This window comes from Trachinotus anak, unplaced genomic scaffold, assembly GCF_046630095.1.
Source record: "Trachinotus anak isolate AG129_WGS33_773 ecotype Australia unplaced genomic scaffold, CSIRO_AGI_Tana_v1 ptg000019l, whole genome shotgun sequence".
Classification (NCBI taxonomy): Eukaryota; Metazoa; Chordata; class Actinopteri; order Carangiformes; family Carangidae; genus Trachinotus; species Trachinotus anak.
Window position 1 is genome coordinate 723277 of NW_027273870.1, and position 21804 is coordinate 745080.

The following is a 21804-nucleotide window of genomic DNA, read 5'->3' on the forward strand; positions in this document are numbered from 1 at the left end:
GGTGAAAAAGCAATTAGTAAGGTTTAAGTGAGTTTTTACATTTTTTTTTTTTCCATTGAGTGAATTCAGTGTATTGTAAAATTAAATTCTCTCAGGTCTACAAAAAAAACCTTCTCATACAGATGCATTTTGGAGAATCCACTACTTTTATAAACAGCACGTAATCAGTAATTATTTAATTTGTATTTATTTATTTACGTGCTTTTTCTATTGCTATTACTGCTGGATGTTGCACATGTGTTTTCACCAGCACAGACGGGTCTTTCATGAACCAATCATTGTGGTTCTTGAAGGCTCGTCCATGAGAATTGACGTCAGCCACAGCAACAGAGTCGCACTCTTAGTTGGTCTCAGCAGCTTTGTGAAGAGGATTTAGGAGAAAACTTTTAGTGTGACTTAGGAGAACTTAGTGGTAAGATAAAATGCTTTGTGACTACAGGCTTAGACACCAGACAGCCTGATAATCAAAGTGCCTAAAGACGTGAGCGTTAAAATACTCAGCATTATTCAGCCAACAGTGACCGACAATGTGGTCCTCCATGCCTCCTGGACAGTATGCTAACATCTGGACTTTCTTTATTTTCTGGGTAAAGAAAGTTAACAATCGCACAGCACTATTATCACACACCTAAAGTGACTGTCCAGCCTCCACGGCAGTCTGACCAACAGCTAAGCTATTAATTCACCACTGGCTGAAGACACCACTGACAGTTTGAGAGTGTTTGTATGGCACTGATGTGTGAGTGCAGGTGAGGATCTCCGGAGACAGCGACTGACAGCGATAAGACTCCTTAAACAAACCAGGGCCTCACCTCTTGGTGTGGCCTTTCCCATGTTTCTATTCTATGAAAGGTCAAGCACTGATTCCTTAAGGCTCAGGAAGACTGCTGCTGTGTTTGTGATTTGAGATTTGGACTTGAGTAAGACTAAAGTCACAGAAATGACGGCAGCTGCAAAACTTGATTTACATATGACTCGAGAGCAAGGGAGTAGGCCTCACATTGCCAAAAACCTGCAATGTAAAAACAACACTATCAACACAGCTTTAAAAAGAAAATGTTCAAATCTCATGCCATTTTGCTGGTCACCATTCAAAGGTCCTGAAAACATGCAACTTACATGCAATTTGCTCATGAAGATTTGACTTTCAAACAGATGTGGGTAACAGCTCTGTCTTTTCATGGCATGAATCAACATGACAACTTTTTCTTCATGCTCATGTGCTTCATGTGTCCCTGTTTTCAATGAAAGCCTCAGCAGCAGCAGCTTGTGCCACATTTCTGTGTCTGTTTTGTGTAGAGCGCTTTATTTTTCTGCCCAGAGCCCCTCCTGTACTCCTGAATGTTGAGAGAAGGAGGACACACAGATGGGGCCTGAGCAAAGCCAGAGATGTGCTGTATAAAATGCACAAGCACAAACTATATTGTGTCACAAACCATTGTATCATCATCACTGATATCATGAGCAAGCAATCATCTAAAATGTTTGTTAAAGCCAAATACACATGCAGCAGTATGAGACTACAGCCTCAAGGGGTCAGTGCATCCACACAGACGCTCAGGCTGAGAAGGACAGATGATGATGCACATTGGACTTAATAGCCAGCGGACCCCAAGGTGCTCCCTTGGGTGCTGTACACTCAGCTACAAAACAAGCTGGCTGAAAACAGCAGAGGGGGAAAAACTAACTGAAAGAGTTTGACAAGTTGGAAACTCCAGATAAACAGAAATGAAGTTGAAAGAGAAAATTCAGCAGTGCCGTTCTACTCACAGAAAGACAAACAGTCTTCTAGCAGGAAAACTGGAAATCCAGCTCTATAATACACTGATTTCATAAATAATATATGTGCATGTACACTATGTGGTGTTACTTTGGGCATGCAAACACAATTATTTCATTTATCATACTCAAAAGTAGGTCACATTTTACATGTATAATTAATACTTTTAATTATTTTTCTGCAGATCATGTGATATCTAAGGTAAAAGGATGCAGTATGTTATCACCATATAGAGTTTACTTCACCATCATATCTTTTTCATAATCATCTGTACCTGAATTTGGAGTCTTCTTCATGCTCTGGGTTTGCTGCTGGTGCTCTCCACTCAGTCGTCGGTAAAAGAAGCGCGTCGGTCCTCAGAGCAAACCTCGGACTGTCCGGGTCACTCTCCCTCACTCTCCCTCACTCGCTTCCGTGCAGCTCGCTGTCGGTGCGTGTCGGCACAGGGCGGCTGCAGGCGGCGCGGAGAGGCCGTGGGACCCGCTGAGCTCCACGATGAGCACTTTACTGAGAGGCTGAGTCTGGAGCCGCACGACCGAGATAAAACCAACGTGAGAGCACGGAGGAGGAGGGGGGTGGGGGTGGGGGGGGGGGGCTTTACGCACGGACCATCATCCAGGGTTAGGCTGATTATCAAGTCACTGTAACCTAACGAGTGAGTAACTTACTTTGATTGGTTGATTGGTTGATTGATTGGTTGATTGGGGGCATTCAGCTCCAATGATGGAAGTCATGCTGCAACACCTGACACAGCTGTGCAGGCCGATGGGAACCGCATCATCTCTTTTCAGATCGCTTCCTTGAGCAGACTCATGCTCTGCTCTTATCCCGACATTCACAGGGATGTGGACTCAGTCCTCTCTGGGTGTTGGCAGATGAGCTCCCTGAGCACGCACACTGCTGTCTGCTTCACTTTGGTCCTGTTATGAATGTGCTCACCTGTCACTGAACGCGGTGACTGTCATATAACTGAAGCGTATTTTACCGAAACCAGCTCTCGGGGTAAAATGAGCCTGGCTGCCCTGACAAATGACCTGCTTTCCTCTCAGACACACCTGGACTTACTCCTGGCTGAGACGACGCTGTGTGTGGAGGTTTTCTCCTGTAAGGTGTCTGCGCCTCTCAACGAGCACAAGCTGGGTGAAAGGTCCAGTGTGTTGCAGTGTAATAACTGTCCAATGCTGCTCTCTCCTGGTTACAGGTGAGATTGCAACTATTTAAATGTCTCACGAAAAACAGGCTGAAGGCTGCAGATGGATTATTAGACCGGACGAGCAAATAACACTGTCAATGCTTCTGTTCCATGTACATGTCTCCGTCTGTCGCACCAGGGAGCCACAGTGGCTGTTAACGTAAACTCCTGCTCCTGCGCACAACCGCTGCAGATGCTGGCTAACACGCTGAGCATCTCCGTGGTCTCCATGGTGACGCTCAGCGTGGTCTCCATGGTGACGCTCAGCGTGGTCTCCATGGTGAATTAATCTCCATTGACTAAAGACCTGGCTTCTTGCTAAAAGGTTGAGAAAATAACAAGCATCACGCCAGTGATCAGAAAACGAGCCAGCTGATTGGACAAATTAGGATTTCCCAGAAGGCCTTACTTCGTAATTCTGGCGAAGAAAATAACCAAATTAAATAAACTGTGGGTAGAAAGTGTATTTATTTATTTATTTATTTATTTATTTATTATTTATTTATTATTTATTTTACAAAACACGAGCTTTGGAAAATTTCAGTAAAGGTAATAAACATATAAAAGACTATGACTCAAACCCGCAACTGTCGACTGATACTGCAGACAGGTACCCCCCCCCCCCCCCACACCACCACCACCACTCCCCCAATGCCCGAAGCAAAGTGTAAAAACAGCCATTGCCTCATGGCCGGTTCCCTGTGTCTTTATTTGCCAGAGACCTGTTTGCTTTGATAACACCTGTGCTTTTTCCTGCTGTGACGTCACAGAGGTCTGTTCACCCCTTTATCCAAAAAGGCTAAGGTGGCATGGATCATCAGTAACCATAACCCAAGTCAGTCTCATCAAGCACACAACATCAATGCACTGTGTAGAAGTTCTGCCCAGGATGAACTAAAGACTCTCATCCTTCGATACAGTGCTGCTGCCATGGTTTATCTTCGAGTATCTGATTGTTAACCACATCAGACAGAAACCATACTACCACTCACTAAATCACTCACTAATTTGTATCAGCCTTTGCACGTCTGTGTCTCTGTCTGGTGCCAGTGTGTATATTTCTGTGTGAACCGCAATGAAAACACGTTGTGAGGAGATGTGTGTATGTGCACGGATGTGTGTGTGTTTATATGTGCTGATGTGTGTGTGATGTTTTCATCCTTGGTGATTGTAGCTGCTGCAGTGCAATTATAGTACATTTCTAATTATCATAAAAAATCAATTAAGCAAGACTATAGGGCAGAGGCAACTGGCAGCATAGACGCTCTTTAATGTAGCTAGAATTGTCTGTATCCACACCCTAGTGAAGCTGGCTCCAGTATATACTGGTAGAAAACCAAAACAGAGGCTGTGGGAGACGTCTGGTTATTAACAGACACATGCAGCAGGACAGAGTAGTGCGTGACATGATGGACAAGGTGCTCAGACCATATAAGGTGTAAACCATAGTCAGGAAGGAAGCTCAGATTGGTTAGGTGACTGAACTGTGTGACTGACTCTTACTGTGTGTAACAGTCAAGAACCACATTCACAGTCAGACCAAATCCCACCATCTTATTAGTTGATGGAATAAATAACAGAACAAGCTGTGTACTCAGACCATGTGCTCTTCATTTTAACTAAAATAAGCATCAACAGTTTATTCTATGAAATGATTGAAGTGTAAATATGTTGCAACTCAACACATTTTATAAACTGTACAATAAAAAATGTGTGTGACTCACACCCTTTTTTTTCTGTAAAGCCTGTGGTTTATTTTAGCCCCCACTTCCTGCCCATAACTGGTAAATATGTTTGTTACAAGCAGTGATGTTTGACAGAGACACAGTTCTGGTGTTGGATTGGATTCAAGTTGATAATTTTTCTTTATAGTGATTATTTAGCACTAGTTTGTAAACCCTCATCCACACTCAAACACCAAATACAGATAAAGCTCTCTTTGCTGTCATTGCAAAACCTCTGACAGAGTTTAGAAACTTCTGCACAAATAGAAATATCACAGCAGCAGCCAGAAAAAAACCATGAAAAAGAAACAACAAACAAAAATAATCACAATATACAAAAACAATACTAATAATAATACACAACTATAACAATGAACATTTAAATCTATTCATTATAACCACCTTAGAATTCTCATTTACATTTTGTCTAATGTAAGTTGCTTGAAGTCAATTGAAAATTTGAATCCAGAGAAAATATAAAGACGATGGTCATCAGGACAATAATATGTGCTCTGCATTTTCTAATCAAACTCGTTTGGCCTTGGCAGCTACTGCTCCACAGCTGCCAGAGGCTGGAGACCATTCTTTGTCATAACTTCGTAGACATAATCATTGGAGCTCTGTGGGACTTTTCTCACTTTTCTTCTGCTGATCCATTGTTTCACCTGTTGATAGTGAAATATCATTGTAGAGATTGTCTGCATAGTGTCAGGGAAAATTACACAGGTACAGTATGAGGATTCCTCCATAGAGGTACAGTGGATACAAGGATTGGTGGAGTGAAGCAGGTGAGGAAAAGAGAAGTTGTGTGTAGTCTGTGTGAAGGTAAGAGGCCTGTATTAGTTGCAACAGAGGGAAAAGTGTTATGTTGGATTTCCCTTTGAAAAGATATTCCGCCAAAAATAATAACAGCAAATAGGACCAAATCTTCCAAATTAAAATTTTTAAAGACATGACATTAGTAAGTTTGAAAACATTGCATCCACATCCGCACTTCAGAAGGAGACAGAGCATTCAGTGGCTTTAGATGAAGGGTAAACCTTGTGTCTCAAGCAGTTATGTGGTTTTGCAGGGACGCAGTGTGATAGACTGATAAATTTGTGCAAGTGTCTCACAGTAAATAAAAATCTGCAAACACTGGAGCAAACTGCTGCTGAACAGTGCACAGGTTGATTGTTTTAGTTGTGGCACAAACTGGACTCACCCTCGGGACGATCAGCAGGAGGAAGATCGTGGTTGCTATTATACTGATGGAACAGGCAGCGGCCAGGAGTAACACCAGAGGCGGATTCTTCTCGCCGTCCTCGGCCAGAGCCTCTTTTTCTGATCTGGGACACGGTGCCTCTCCTGTGTACAGGGGTGGACAGTAACAAAGCACATTTACTTGAGTACTGTACTTAAATATATTTTTTGAGCATTCATGAGTGATACTACACATCATTGATTCATTGTGATGCAAGTATAAAGCAGAAGAAAGGCAAGAGAGAGGAAAAACACACCTGATATAACAAGTATGTAGACGTTGCATATGACTTCAGTGTAGGAGTGTTTGTAGACACATCTGTAGAGACCAGAGTCATCCACGGTCAGATTACTGATGGTGATGTTGTGGTTCTTCAGAGATCCTTTCTTCTCAACCCTCCCTGAGTATCTGCTCCGTGGGGAGATTTTCTCTGATTTATGGTAATAGTAAAGCTCCTTTTCCTTCTCCACTGAATAATGATACAGATACATCCCGGTAAGCTCGTCAGGGCTTCTGGGACATTGTGTGAGGGAACACTCCAAAGTGACGTTCTCACCAGGTTCTCGCTGCAGTGCAGTGATCCCTGTCATAAAAAGAGAAAAACTGGTCAGACTTAGTTTTACTCAGCTGGTCCAACGTCTTGTCATTAATGAAAGTACACTGTTTTTTTCCCAACATGTCTTAACTATTCTATTATTGTTGTTGTTTTATTCTATACTATTGTTGGGTAACTTCTTTATTCCATTTGTATTATTTTTGATTAAAGGATTTTTATCCACCTCACTGAAGCTGTGAAATGTTTTAATCCTGCTCCAACTATGTAAATCACTTTGTAACTTTGAAAAGTACTGTATAAATAAATGTAATTATGATTATTATTATTATTATTGCTGTGAATATTGCTGCCTTCAACTGCAAGAAAATCTTCTTAAAATGTCAGGAAAAGTAAATGAACGTACCTGCGTTGGCAGACAGACAGAGCGACAGTAGCGACCAACAGAGCAGCATCATCTTGCAGCACTAAACACACGCACTGTCTCTGTCTCTCATGTATGGTCACACACACATAGTGCAGCAAACAGTGCTTCTTGTGGTGTTTGATGTGGTGAGATGACGTGCAACCTGTGAGACAAAATCATTTAATTTCAGTTTCTTTATGTGATATGGCCTTTAACTTGTGAGTTTGGCTGAACTGTTAAGATGTTGAAAACCAGATGATGGAAATGTGCGTGGAGGAAAAGGCTGAGGCTAAGAAACTCCTTAGAGTTTAAATTATGTGTCATAAGTTTAAAACAACAGAAATCATGAATCACTATGAATAATGTTAACTAAATAAATAACATAGGTTATGACTATGAATTTAGAAACATTTGTTCCTTATACCTGATTGTACTTTATAACTATGAGGTGGGAACAAGCTCTAGCGGAAGTTGGTGGAAGACCAGAAATTAAATACAAAACAATACTGTGGCTACTTCATGTCTTACAAACTGGGATTTAATATGTAAAAATACATGAAGCATATCATATAAATACTAAGTATTTGTCAGTTTGCATATGGACCTTTCAACTAAACTTACAGAAATTACAAATGCATTTTATTGAGTGTTTCTCCAATAATAAATTTACCTGCTTCATGTTTCAGGTGCATGGTGACTCACTGTCCCGCTGTCAGGACCCTCTGGGACACTTAATGTAACTTGATATAACCTCCATTAACAAAATTTGTCTCATTGTGCTTTTTCTGCTTTAACAAGTCAAAATATCTCCTGCAATATAATTAGGAGGTAAGATCACCCTCTAGTGGACCTTATTAACAACAACAGTGGAAGGGTACATTGTCACATTAATCAATTAAAACATTAGGGGAGAACATATATGACAAGTCAAAACCCCTGTATGTGAAGTGTAAACCTACTTTTACTGCACATGTAAAATTTCATCTGAATTGTGTGTTTTATAGACAAATTTCAACTATATTCAAAGTAATAACACATTTGTCAGGTCCCACAAAGTGGCAGGCAAGAACCCAATAGCATGACACAGAAACAGTTCAGATGAAGGAACAGTGTTTAATAACAAGCCGAGGTCAAACCAGGTAGTCAATCCGCGTAGCAAACAAATCCAGCAGGAGCAGGCAAAAGGGAAGGTCCAAAGTCCAAAAAGGCAGGTCAAGACACGAACAGGCTCAGGCTCAGGCTCAGGCTCAGGCTCAGGCTCAGGCTCAGGCTCAGGCTCAGGCTCAGGCTCAGGCTCAGGCTCAGGCTCAGGCTCAGGCTCAGGCTCAGGCTCAGGCTCAGGCTCAGGCTCAGGCTCAGGCTCACAGGATGCTGGAGAGCTAGGTAAACACACTAGACAATCAGGCAAAGAACTGAGGGAAATGGACCGGTACATATACTAAGGGCTGATTAGCTGATGAGGAGCAGGTGAGTGAGGGGGCGGGGCAGGCCAGGTGAATGAAATCAGCAGGTAATGCAGAGCAGGAGGGAGTGGCAGAGTCTGAAATCACATGAGAGTCAGTGTGGCAAAACAGGAAACAGACAAATGAAAACCTAAAGCCTGGCTGAAGTTGTGACAACATTAACTGTGTTGCTCCATACATTTTAGCACGGGCTAATTTGGAGGTTATTTACACTGTGGACAAAATAGGTATTAGTATTTAAAATAGAGGTGCAGGACAAAGTGTGTTACAGTCAAATACATTATAGTAGGCCTTTGATAAACATCTGAAAGTCTCATCTCATTTAGATGCAGGCCCAACAATAAAAACTGAACCTGGAATGCCTTCACTCAGCCTTCAGAATTATTCACAGTAGATTGTGAAACTTCATATTCTGTTGATTTTGGGTCGTCTGAAAGAACCTCTGTGGCACTGATGAAGCTGGAAAGTGAATGTTTTAGTCGTGACACATGATACCTGAAATGGTAAAACTGCTGGTGGGGTTGTTTTTAAGATGTTTACTCAGCACACTTGCACTCCATTTTCACTTTAAACTATCACAGTCTAATACAGCACTGGACTGTATAGAGAGGTGTTTCTAGTGCTATTGAATCGTATTGTGATTATATTTCTATTATTTTGTCCACCCCATTTACATCAGTGAGGGTGGGCCACATAACAGACACATCTCTGTGTAATACTGTTCACTTTTGTGAATTTTGCACAGTATGACTCATTTATGTAACAGAATTCACATTTGCTTGTGACCAGAGAAACATTTTTTTATGCATAATAAAGTCAAATTCTGCAATGTCTCAGTTTCTGTATGTGCACAAAAGACATTAATGAGCTGATAGGAATACATTTAATAAATGAGGGGCACAAGTGCAGATGAAAAAGATCATACTTATTAAGATTAATTAAGATTTATTTTTTCTTGGTAAACTCTGGGCTCACTTAGTTTCTTGGCTTGGAGCTCTCACAGTTCTGGTTAATGTGTGGTGGGTTCAATTTGAATGCACATGTTCAAGAGAACGCCCGGGACTTCCTGATGACATGTTCATTTGTTTGTTTTTGCTTTTAAGCAGGGCCACTTCTGCTAACAATATGTTGTAAAGCTATTTGTCCAGTAGATGGAAGGATTGACAGTAATTTAAGATCTGAATCTGCAATATTCATTTTAAATCAAAATGATGTTATTTCATATTATATCTTTTATTTATTGATATAAAATAAAAACAAGATCAATATGATATGAAACAGCAGACACAGCAATAAGATGCTTGATCCAGATTAAAAGCCTCATATGAAGTCTCTCAGTTAACCATGTAGTTATTGTTCTCTATCAATCATTTACACAGTATCTGTTAGAAAAATGTGATAACGCTTCATTAGCTCTAAATTACACATCTTTCTTTAGAAGAATTTTGGAAATTCTGTGGTTTTACTCACAACTGAGACATTTCCCAACAAAGAGGAAGAGGAACAAGGATGAATCGAATCATTTTACCAGCAGAGGGAAGAACATGAGCAGAGGCTGCGTGGTTTCATACTGCGCTCTTATCAAACGAGCTCATCAGAGAGAATTAAATATGGAAACCAGGAAGTGGCTGTTTAAAAACAGCCGCCAGGTGAGAGAAGAGAAGTGAACGTTAACAGTCACTTCTCACATGTAAGTCCCGCAGGAGCTGATTTAGACAACCTGAACAGATCTGTCATATCTGTGTTCATCTGAAACTGGGGGGAATGATCAGAAGAGTGACGTCTCTGTTATCTGGTCCAGATAAACTAATAATAAAACATCAGTCGGACACTTCAAAGAGTGCTTTAATCAAAAGAAAGACACAGATTACAATTCAGTGTATCTTAATCATTCAAACTGAACAAATACACAGTAATTAAAATGTTTCATTTTGACCTGATGTATAAATTGGTTCAATGACATAAAGTCACAGACACACAGAATGAAAAATTTTCACAGATTTGTAGTACATAAAAAACTGTGCACACAGGTTCACCTCAAAAACATTTCACTTCCTGGTGTTGTTTTTCTCTTCCTAGTCAATGATTAACTCCCATCACTTTGTATTACAGGATCAATATAATAATATCATATACTTTAGAGGATGAAGATAAGGTGTTTTCATTGGTCGGCTTTTTAGCATACACCTGGAGTACAAAACATTTTGTTACCTGTACATCTTAGATCAGAAATCAGGCTCTTGAAAGCCTAAAAATATGGACACCCACAAGAGAACAAGGAAACCAAAAATCAGCTTGACAGAAGATGAAGCTGCACACTGTAGATAAATGTTACATAAGCACAAAACACTGTTGTGCCTATGACAAGTGGAGCTCATGTGGCAAATGGAAGCACAACCAGTGTTTATCTGTGAACTTTCTCAGTGGTTGGAAAAAGGATATGAGATTTGCAGGGGTTGAATATTCTCAAGCAGTGAGAGGTGAGACGAGACTGACACTCAGTCTGACCAGAGAGTTTGAAAACCATGATAAACGTCTGTACAAGGACCATTTAAGTGTACACCTAGTAACATACATTTTTTTAAATTTTCAACAAACTTTGAGCTCATTATGTTCCATAAAAGTACAATAATTTCCTCTGACAGTAGTGAAGGTGCTCTTTGTTTAGGGACAGTGTCTCCACTTTAATACACTGTTGTCCCAAAACTATTAAAAACACAAAAACTCGGTACAAAAACACAATCTGTCATTGATTTTGAGTTAATCCAACTTAGTACATAATAAATCCCTGTTTGAGTAACATTTACTAAAAGCTACATGGTACAGCTGTTTAAGAAATTACAGCATTTTTATTCTAATAACTATATAAATGAAAGACTTTATAGACTTGTGAGAATTTTTAACAATTTGCATTATTATTAGGAACATATGTCTTATATCTGAGTCCCACAGGCATGGCAGCAAAGCCAAAAAGTATTGAGACTTACTAATGCATTGTTACTTTTGGTTGTCTTTGTTAGATTTGCTGTAATGGCAGTTTCATCTTTAACAAAACTTATGACTAATTATTGAGTTATGTGGAATATGAAAACTAAAAGTCTGCACAAATTGAGCAAGAAGCTCCACACACAGATGTGACTCCCTGCCCCAGGTACTAGAATATGAATCAATGTATTCTGGCCCCTGCTCCTGCTGCCCAGCTGCAACATGGCCCACTCACTGTGTGGGAAAGAAAGTAACAAAGACATATTTTAACAGCCTTTTTCCTCCAACAACGAGTTCAAACTCAGATATTCAGTGCCATCCTAAAACTACCATAACTACTGTTTGTGTTCTGGTTCTGCTACATTTTGCACCTGATATCCTCGATGAACACGACCCCCTGGCTTCCAGTTGTCTGATACTGATTGAAAATCAGACAGGATCTTCTTTCTTTAGGTTCAGACTTGATATTAAAGTGTTTTGTAAGGAAGCTTACAATCGATAAGTGAACATTTCCTCTGATGAATCAAAGTAATCAAAGCTGTCTCTGGTTATGCTGTTCACAATAGGAGAAATACAGTGACAGAGAGGAATTTCGCAAAAAAGGAAGTGTTGATTTCAGAGGTTGTCAGAAAGTTTGCATATTCATGTGACAGGCAGTGTCTCCTGCAGAGAGAGAGAGAGAGAGAGAGAGAGAGAGAGATGGTGTTTTTAGATATTTGATATTGTCACTGCCAATACACACATAACAACACAGAGGTGAAACTTATTGCTTCAATTGTTTGCTTGAAGCACTGTAATTACCTTAGACCTGGAACTTCTGGCCATATTCATCCATTTTCTGTGGATGAGCTGCAAAAATATTTAACACAAAGCCTTAATTAAATCTTATAGATTGCAAACATTAAAGAAAACATGAATGAAAACATGAATAAAACAAAGTTTTGTTAATTAGACACATACCTGCTTCACATTCCACTTCCAATCTACAAACCTCATGATGATCACCTGTAACAAATTAAATATTTTACTGCGGGTTACAATGGGTGGCTGTGAAACCATCACCATATTAAGGAAGTTCATGATGAGCAAGCATTCACAACAGGATTCAGGATGTGCTATGATTCAGTTATTGGCGATTAGTAACCAAGCCACAAGTCATGGAAAAAAGGAAAACCACTGCCCAGTGTTGTATCAAGTCATTGGAATCCCAGCACATTATGATTCCCCGTTAGTGAAGAGATAACAAAGTCTATGATGAACATGTTTAAACATGAACAAAATTCATAGGAGGAGTAAAAGCTCACAAAAGCTTGGAGGGAGATCATAAACTTGTCTGTGCTGAGTTCGGTTTCATGGTTTCTCTTATGTTCAACTGCATTCACCAGTAAACAATGGTAAAAAGCATAGACTAAGAAGACTCTTAATTAGTTTAAGCCAGCTGAATTCAGATGAATTCAGGAGTCACTCATGAATCACAAATCTGTCAGCAGGTCTGTGGCAGATATTTAGTTTCAGGCAGCATCAAATCAGAAAAATCAGTTTAAAGAATCTTTATAAATCAACAGACACCCGGAAGTAAGATCTTCATGCTGCAGCTATAGTGCGTCCGAAGATGGACGTACCCATAAGGGGTGCTGTGGAGCATCTCCGGGCCACTGCGAATAAAGTGATGATAAAATGAAGAACACCACAGTGAGTCCACACTCTCTGCAAATGTCTACTTGTGTTTACTTCCTCAATCTTTGACATTTTGGAAACACTTTCTGATTATGGAAAATGGTAGCTACACTAAACAACATGGCTGCTTGCCAGTGTTGATCAGGTTTTTCCAGGTCCACCTATTTTGGTTTCAACCTTCACCCTATTGTCCGTCTATTTCCTTTTTGCTGGTTATTGTTAACTGAAAGCCCGTCATAAAATCCCACGCAACAATTGAGAAGGTTTGCATTCATCATGTTAATACGGGTATTGTGTTGCTGTACATGTTCTCTCTAGCAGCATAAGGGCCCCTGCTCACTCCCGTTTATCACGGTCTGTCCCGGAATAGAAACTGCAGCACAAAAGTGTTGTTCAAACAAGGGTTAATTGCTACAGTTCAAGCGCTTAATACTTTTCTTTCTTTTTTTCTCTTGCAAGAAATTAAATGTTGGCACAGAAGTGCTCACATGGGGTGTCTGGGGGTCTAAGCCTGCTGCTGTGTGTTCTTGTTCTTTTCTTAGAATAAGTAGGAACACTTACATCAAACCAGCAACAACTGTTAACTTTAATTGTACTTTCTCATCATTACTCAAATACGTTGAACAAAAGCCAAATGAGGGTCTGTGCAGGTACTCACGTTGAGATCGCCTTCGATAGATCAACAGCGCCAACAGCAGTCCCACGATCAGCGAGCCGATGACCACCACAGGAGCGACTACTTTGGAGGCTGAATACGATTTACTCCCTCCGCCTCGCTCTGAATAATTTCAATTGAATAATAAAGATTTAATGCTTTAATACTTCAAGTCAAAACCAAAGAGAATAATGATGCAAGTGCAAGTGAAAGAGAGCCATGTAAACACTGATGGGACATTCCCAATGTGATACTTGAACAATCTACATTCACTTTCTCTTTCACCCCAGATTTCTCCACATAGTTTGGACATTAGTTCTGAGTTAACATATTCGAACACAAAGCAAAGAAATTATTGTACCGCGCCCTGCAGCACTTACATGACACTGAAATAACAACAGTGTGATTGAGCAGTGGATCAAACTTCATAATCTAGTCTTATCAGACTTTGACCATGAAGTAAAGCATTCTGGGTTTTTTTTGGAGCAGTGTTTTGAATTTTTGAGATACATATCAGGTCAGATTTAGAGACATGTTGAAGCCTGGCAGCCTGGTGAAATGTGCATCAAAACAACTACAACACAGTGATGTTTGTCTGTAGTTATAGCCCATACTGCAGCTACGTGGAGGGAGAAACTGGCTGCCAGTGCACAGTACTCAAATCTTCTCTGGAATGTAATTATGTGCAGCCGCTGCTATTTTGTGTTCAGCATTTCCACGGTCTGTGTAACGTGCAAAGATGTTTTCTTTTACATGACTTACAATCTCTTAGGTCGTCTTAGATAAGAAATCCTAAACAGAAGTGTGTTTATGTGGCAGTGGTGACATCTGTGCTGCTTTAAATTTCGGGTAAGCTGTGACCGTGTGAAGGAGGCGACATTACTGTCTGACATTTTACTGTCTGCTGCAGGATTACATCAAAAGGCCCTGAAGGTGTCAAGTGTGGTGCAACAACAATATCTACCTGCTAGACTTTGTTGTTCTACTTCATATGTGGCCTCAGCTTCTTTGCCTCCACTGGCGTTGTACACTACACAGGTGTACTTGGAGAAAATGGATCCACTCCTCAAAGTCAGCTTGCTAGAGAGGCGAAACAGACCATTTTCTCTTTGCTGCACCTCCATTTCAGAACTTTTGGTCCAGTCCGTGTTGCTCTCATCAAACCAGCGAATATGACCTTTGGGGTAGCCACCATCTGAGTCACACATCAGGGTACCATCTGCATTTACTTCAATTTTCTTAGGGGTGGAGTGTATAGTCGGTGCACTGTATTTGGCTGCAAAGACAAAATGGAAAGAATTCATGATCATTAAGATGGACAGTGACGTACAACACATTAAGCAAGACAATCAGAACAAACTGGTAACAGCTGCAAGTATCTTCTGAATGCCATTATTTATCACAATGAAACTGAAAATAAGCAATTGCACCGGGGAACCAACTGACATTGAGTTAGGGGAATACCAAGCTTCCTGGCCAGGAAAGTCCCTTAATCTCTAAACAATCTTCACTTTACTGAGGGCATAATTTTAATCTTTCAGTAGGTTATTTACTGTGTGTAAATAAAACGCATATAAAAACAGACACAGAAACAACTTTATTCAAGGTTAGGCTTTGAAATGAGTTTGCAGGGATTCGTTCTGAAGACATCTTCTTGTCTAAAAGTGATCATCTCTCTGTGGCTGGAGCCTCTCACCTATAAGGTCAAGGTTGATTTCACTCTTGTCATCACCACTGTCTGTCACCACCATGCAGGTATAAACTCCAGCGTCGGACAGCTTTGTGTTGGTGATGAGCAGGGACACGTTCATGTTCTTGTCGTCCCAGGACGGCTCAGCAAACTTAAAGCCTGGCTGCGGTGTGGTTTCCCCTGCGTGAAAAACCAGTGAAGGATACTTAGCTTCATTTTTCCTCCATGTGACCACCCGGATTGTTGCGTCCTTGGCTGTGGCTTTTACAACACACTGCAGCAGTGCCTGTTGGCCAATCTGTCCCACAGTGTTGGCCTGGCATTGCACCTTTACAAAAACTGTAGAAGACACACACATAAAAAAAAAAAAGACAGATTTCATTAGTAGTTAGCAGCGTCGCATATTTTTCAATTCTCAAATTATGGTAGAACTTACCAGCATTTGCAATCCCTGCAGTGAGAGAGATGAGAGCGACAATAAGGAAGAGGGTACCAAGGGAGGCCATGTTCATTTCCCTGAAATGACAGTTAAAACAAGAAATTTTTATGTTGGGACAAATATGTTATCGTGCTTTAGAGACCAGTGTGTTATCTGCTGGTGAAATTAATGACCAATCACTTTCACTCCTTTCATCCTCCATGGCAGCACCATCTGCACAGTTCACATTGACAGTTTGTTATTGTATCGAGAGTTTTCATATAAAGAAATCATTACTTGAATAATGTTGCACTTTAATATTATTCAAAATTAATGTTAATTTCAACTATTTTTAAAGCTGAAGTCACATTTCTGAAAATACTGAAAATCCAGCTTTCTGTGTTCTGTGCATATTTTTGACTGAACAGCAGCAGCGCGTCCACCCTGTAATGACTGAGTGACTGAGTGATCACAGTTTAACCATTGATCAGCCGAATGCCACAACTGAGATGGAGTTTCCCCATTGGCTGTTCCCTTTTTAAAATCCACTGGCGCCAACTGCCTCTATCAGTGGGGGCATTAACAGCCTGCATTTGTCACTAGATTTAGAGATTTAGAGACTGTCAGCTGTTTATGGTCCAGTTTTCAACTATGTCCTCAATTTTGCACACTACCCATATATAGTCTTGTTTGATCCTATTTGGCCTCACATAAATTCATTTATAGACCATTGTGGTGTAAATACAAGAACATTTTATATGAAGTTCATCTTTGCACATATCTCTACAGAATCTAATCACCAAAATTGCATACACGATTCTGCTACATCACATCTTCAGACAGATGTTGTGTTCCAGCTAATACTTATGAAACACCGCGGACTGTTAATGGTCACATAATCAAGTTTCTTCAACTTTCCGATAGTGCACAGTGCAGGAAGGTTTTGCAACAGTCTAGCGCTGGTTGTGCAAGATCTGTAAAGTTCCCAGGGCGACATGTTGATTTTACTGTGTACGTCACTTAAATTAAGAACTCCAGATGGAAACCACGGAGCCCTTGGATGCTGTATGAGGAGTTCATCAGCTGGTAGGAGAGGCTTGCAGCTGCTTTTTATGACATGTAACAATTACACAATGATCTATTTTTTGCCATATTATCCCAATACAATCGAGTTTTTTTTTTTTCAAGGAAGCAAAATATGGATAAAAGAGGTTTGTGTGGCTTTGAGGTGTGGTTTGTTTGTCTTGAGCAATCAAAGTGATGAAAGCAGAACTCAGGTACGCTGATGACCTGGTCTGAGCAGGGGAACCACAGACTTATGTACTCACCTTTACTTGTACTAGTAACACTGACGCAGAGCCGTGGACTGCCCACAGTGTGTGATCACAGAGGCAGCTCACCTCCACTTACATCAGAAAAAAGTAAGGAAATAAAACATTAACCTTTGTGTGATGTTGTGACGTTTCTAATATTGAACCTATTTGTAATTTTTTAAATCATGAAGATCCAATGGTGGTGAGCAGGTTATTAAAAAAGTGTCTCACCAGCACTGGGCCACATGAAAAACACAAAGCACAAATTTTCAATGGACCAGGAGCAACGACACAAATGGAATCAAAATAACTTGGTCTGTCCTAAACAAATAGTTGGTTGTTCTTAGTGAAATTGCAAAACCACAGGGGATAACTGCACACTAGATCTGGCACGGGGGAGAATCCAATTCTCAAACTGATACTTAAATTACATTTAGGTACGCACTAACAGCAGCCAGCGTTTTAATGTGAGAGAGCTGAAGTACCGATATCGTGCAGAGCTTGGCTGAAACCTTGTGGTTTCTTGTCCTGTTTGCTTACACCCCTCCAGCAACTGGTAAGAATCTCAAAATCTGATCCTATCTCCAGATCCGTTTCACTGTTGATTTTTTTTTTTTGTAACTTGACTTGATCGTGCCATGCATATGTGTGCATGCTTTTTTTCTGGACAAGAGAGGTTGAGTTACCCTGACCTGGCAAACTGAAAAAAAAAAGAAAAGAGAAAACCCGAGGCTGTGAAGCTGCACGCGATATCTTATCTGTTTCTGGATGATCTATTAATTCAGTCTTGTTTTACTTTCAATTCTGAATGAATGTTTGCACAAATTGATTGAACTCATCTCTTTTTTTTAGTTTTTTGGTCTGTGTATACGACCTCTCAGTTCTCACAGTTAAATTATACTTTTCCTGAAAATGCTTTTTTCTTATCAGAACAGTTTACAGGACTCAGAACTGGTCACTTTAGAAAATAAGTCAATTTTTGCCAAATGTGCAGATGGTGCAGCCATGGAGCATGAAAGGAGTGAAAGTGATTGGTCCATAAACTTCACCAGCAGCTCCCACACTCGTCTCTAAAGATGTTTTTCTTACCAAACTGTTTGAAGGACTCAGAATTGCTCACTTTAGAAAATAAGTCAATTTTTGCCATATGACTTTTTATGACATGAAACGACTTAAAGATACAGTTTTCAAAAAGGGTTGTCAAAAGGAAGTGGAGTCTCTGGAGAATACACGGTTCTGTTTTTGTGTGTTCATTTGGTTTATTTTTATAGGAACATTCATGTGAAAAAAAGGACGTTCGCTGATGAACCAGTTCCAATTATCACAGCTTTTAAAAGTTTAGCTTTTAAATAATAGTTTAATTTATGTGAACGTTTCACATAATTACCCCACACTTTATGGAAATGCCATACTGAAAGAGAAATTCCACTTATTTTTCAGAATGAAATGAAAAGTGTAAGAGCTGCCAAGTTATGTCAATATCCTCGACACTCCAAAGAATATGAGAGTGCAGACCTCAGGACCACGTCAGCTGCTTATCTGTAGTTTTTCTTTCTTTTCAGAGGAGCTGACTGATTTTTGTTTTGACTCCACTCACATGTGTGATCAGCATAAAGCACAGCCACTATTGCCCCCTGTTACGTTTAACTAGTATCATTCAACGCACTCACATGATCCAAACAGAAAACACATTTTCAATTGCCAGATGAAATGATCTCGTTAACAGGACAGGGCGGGAAAAGTCCCATCTGCAACTTGTGTCCATGGGAGAAGAAATTCTTTGATTACTTAAGAGGACAAAGTTCACATGCAAGCGACAAGACAAACAGTCAGTCTAACAGAGAAACAAGTTGAGCACAATAGAAGTGTTTTTCTTACAGTTTTCCCAGTGTGATAATCGAGCCAGTGCAGCTGTGTGGTGGCAGATAGCTCTGATTCTCTTGGACACACTGGTGAGACATCTGCACTCGCTGTATGCACTACATCATTTCAGGATCTAATCCATTAGTTTCTTCTTCTTAGAACATCCTGCGATCAGCTGCCAACTGAGACCCCAAGCTTGGAGTGATGGATTTGCAGAACAGGCCACAGCACATGATGGTAATACTGTTTTAAAATCAGCAGTCCCACAGGATGTCTACATTCATAATCTGTTTATCCATTAAAGACCAGGGAGAGCTCTGTCCCTGGTGCCCTGGGCTGTCTGCAGCCTTCCTGTTTGGATCCTGTCACAGAGTGAACGTCCCTCTTCCACAACAGCTTCTGAGTCTCAACATCTGCAAAGTCAAGGAGCTGAGTGGACAGTTGACCCTACAGCCTGAGCAACACTTACATTTCAGTTTAATCCTCCAGCTACATATTAGATTTTCTGATAAGCAACATACACTTATGAAGACTTACGATAGCAGTTTGGTATCTGTGGTAAGATGACATCGTTTTTAAAGTCAGAACAGTCGAGACCCCTTCACCATGTCTCAGCCCTTACATCACACATTTCAACTCCTCCAGCTCACATATTTGGGCTTTGCAAAGCATCAGTAGATGGTTGAGCCCCCACAATTCTCACTCACACACACACACACACACACACACACACACACACACACACACACACACACAGAACTGTTGAAGAAGCCAGCAGATTATTTGGCCTGAGGGACTGATCTGCAGATTCAGGGCTGAGCGCAGGTCGGCTCCCTCCTGTGACCTTTCTGTCCCTGTGTCTAAAACACCTGAGGTCTGTGATCCGGTGCAGGTTTGCAGTGTCACGGTGTTTCTGCAAGAAACTGCACGGCCTCCATTACCCTCACCTCCTACCTGACACACAGGCTTCCTCTTCCGCATCATGGCTGCGTGCAAGATGTTCAATATTCACTGTTAGGAAAGTCAGCTGAAGTCAACCAGTCAGCTTCTCCTGTTGCTCTAAAACAGGAAGCTCAGTCTCAACCTCAGTTCAACATGTCCTGAAGGTTTCAGGTGAAGCTCGAACCATAATCGGAGTTTAACGTTGAACTTTACACAAAGACGAGACAGCACCCACTGAATATCACAGACACACAACACAACACACAGCGTTTACACCGACACACAACACAACACACTGCGTTTACACCGACACACAACACACTGCGTTTACACAGACACACAACACAACACACAGCGTTTACACCGACACACAACCCGTACCTGTGTGGCATAACGTGTCTGAACAACACACTACTAACACACTACTAACACACTAACAACACACTAACAACACACACTGAGGACACACCGCAGACGGCGTGAAACCCACCGTACATGCTCCTGGACTCGGCGCCGGGCTGCGGTGCTGCCTCTCGGGGGGAGACGCGCGGACTGACCGGTCTCGGCTCCGGCGGCTCAAGCTCCTCTTACTTTCACTTTCGGTTTGAGTCAGCGCGGTTCAGGCGGAGCTGCGTGTAATGGGCCGTTCAGGGTCTGTCCCTCTCCCTGTTGTTCGTGGCTCTGCCTTTCCTCCCTCACATATTCACAGCGCTTCACTTTTCCCACGTTGTGTCATGTTACAGCCTCATTCCAAAATGGATTCAATTCATTTTGTGCCTCAACATCCTGCACACAGCACCCCATGCTGACAAGGTGAAAAAGCTTGCTTTCAATTTTTGCAAATATATTAAAAATAAAAAACAAAAAGCATCACATGTACAGAAGTGTTCAGAGCCTTTGCCCTGACACTCAGAACTGAGCTCAGGTTCTTCCTGTTTCCACTGATCATCCTTCACATGTTTCTACACCTTGACTGGAGTCCACCTGTGGTAGATTCAGTTGATTGACATGGCACACACCTGTCTATATAAGGTCCCATAGCTGACAGTGCATGTCAGAGCACTAACCAAGCCATGAAGTCCAAGGACTTGTCTGCAGACCTCCGAGACAGGACTGTATCGAGGCACAGATCTGGGGAAGGGGACAGAAACATTCCTGCAGCACTGAAGGTCCCAGTGAGCACAGTGGCCTCCATCATCTGTAAATGGAAGAAGTTTGGAACCACCAGGACTCTTCCTAAAATTCTCTGGTGTGATGAAACAAAGATTGAACTCTTTGGCCTGAATACCAATCATCATGTCTGGAGGAACCCGGGCACCACTCATCACCTGGCCAGTACCATCCCTACAGTGAAGCATGGTGGTGGCAGCATCATGCTGTGGGGATGTTTTTCGGCAGCAGGAACTGGGAGACTAGTCAGGGTCGAGGGAAAGATGAATGCAGAGATGTACAGAGACATCCTTGATGATAACCTGCTCCAGAGCGCTCTGGACCTCGGACTGGGTCGAAGGTTCATCTTCCAACAGGACAATGACCTTCAGCACACAGCCAAGACAACAAAGGAGTGGCTTTGGGACAACTCTGTGAATGTCCTTGAGTGGCCCAGCCAGAGCCCAGACTTGAACCCAATTGAACACCTCTGGAGAGATCTGAAAATGGCTGTGCACCGACGCTCCCCATCCAACCTGATGGAGCTTGAGAGGTTCTGCAAAGAGGAATGGGGGAAACTTCCCAGAAACAGGTGTGCCAAGCTTGTAGCATCATACTCAAAAAGGCTTGAGGCTGTAATTGCTGCCAAAGGTGCTTCAACAAAGCATTTAGCAAAGGCTGTGAATACTTATGTACATGTTATATTTTTGTTTTTTTTATTTTTAAGAAATTAGCAAAAGTTTCAAGCAAA

General features: G+C 41.3%; 3 protein-coding genes across 6 annotated transcripts in view; all 3 read right to left on the reverse strand.

The window, feature by feature from the left end:
• The window catches only part of septin9b (septin 9b), a 70449-nt gene extending 68110 nt beyond the window's left edge, over positions 1-2339 (reverse strand). The window contains exon 1 of the mRNA XM_071503862.1: positions 2055-2339. Coding sequence (XP_071359963.1) covers positions 2055-2076 — 22 coding nt within the window. The 5' untranslated portion in view covers positions 2077-2339. The remainder of the gene's footprint in view (positions 1-2054) is intronic.
• A 1189-nt stretch (positions 2340-3528) lies between these two features.
• LOC139636423 (uncharacterized) lies at positions 3529-8929 on the reverse strand. Its single transcript, XM_071504507.1, has 4 exons — positions 6899-8929; positions 6196-6522; positions 5901-6043; positions 3529-5361 (listed from the first exon to the last, which is right to left on the reverse strand). Exons 1-4 carry the CDS (start codon positions 6948-6950, stop codon positions 5245-5247), a joined length of 639 nt encoding a protein of 212 aa, XP_071360608.1. The 5' UTR covers positions 6951-8929; the 3' UTR covers positions 3529-5244.
• Positions 8930-10188: 1259 nt separating this feature from the next.
• Positions 10189-20550, reverse strand: LOC139637094 (butyrophilin-like protein 1). 4 transcript variants are annotated; one of them, XM_071505622.1, is made up of 9 exons: positions 20395-20550; positions 15805-15884; positions 15375-15707; positions 14643-14954; positions 13682-13801; positions 12969-13001; positions 12307-12351; positions 12148-12195; positions 10189-12009 (listed from the first exon to the last, which is right to left on the reverse strand). In XM_071505622.1, the coding sequence occupies exons 2-8, from the start codon at positions 15878-15880 to the stop codon at positions 12149-12151; spliced, it is 966 nt and encodes a 321-aa protein (XP_071361723.1). In that variant the 5' UTR covers positions 15881-15884; positions 20395-20550; the 3' UTR covers positions 10189-12009; position 12148. The 4 variants fall into 4 exon arrangements, with proteins under 4 accessions (XP_071361723.1, XP_071361720.1, XP_071361724.1 ...); XM_071505619.1 differs by lacking the exon at positions 20395-20550 and adding an exon at positions 18978-19588; XM_071505623.1 differs by lacking the exon at positions 12969-13001.
• Between the last annotated feature and the right edge of the window lie 1254 nt (positions 20551-21804).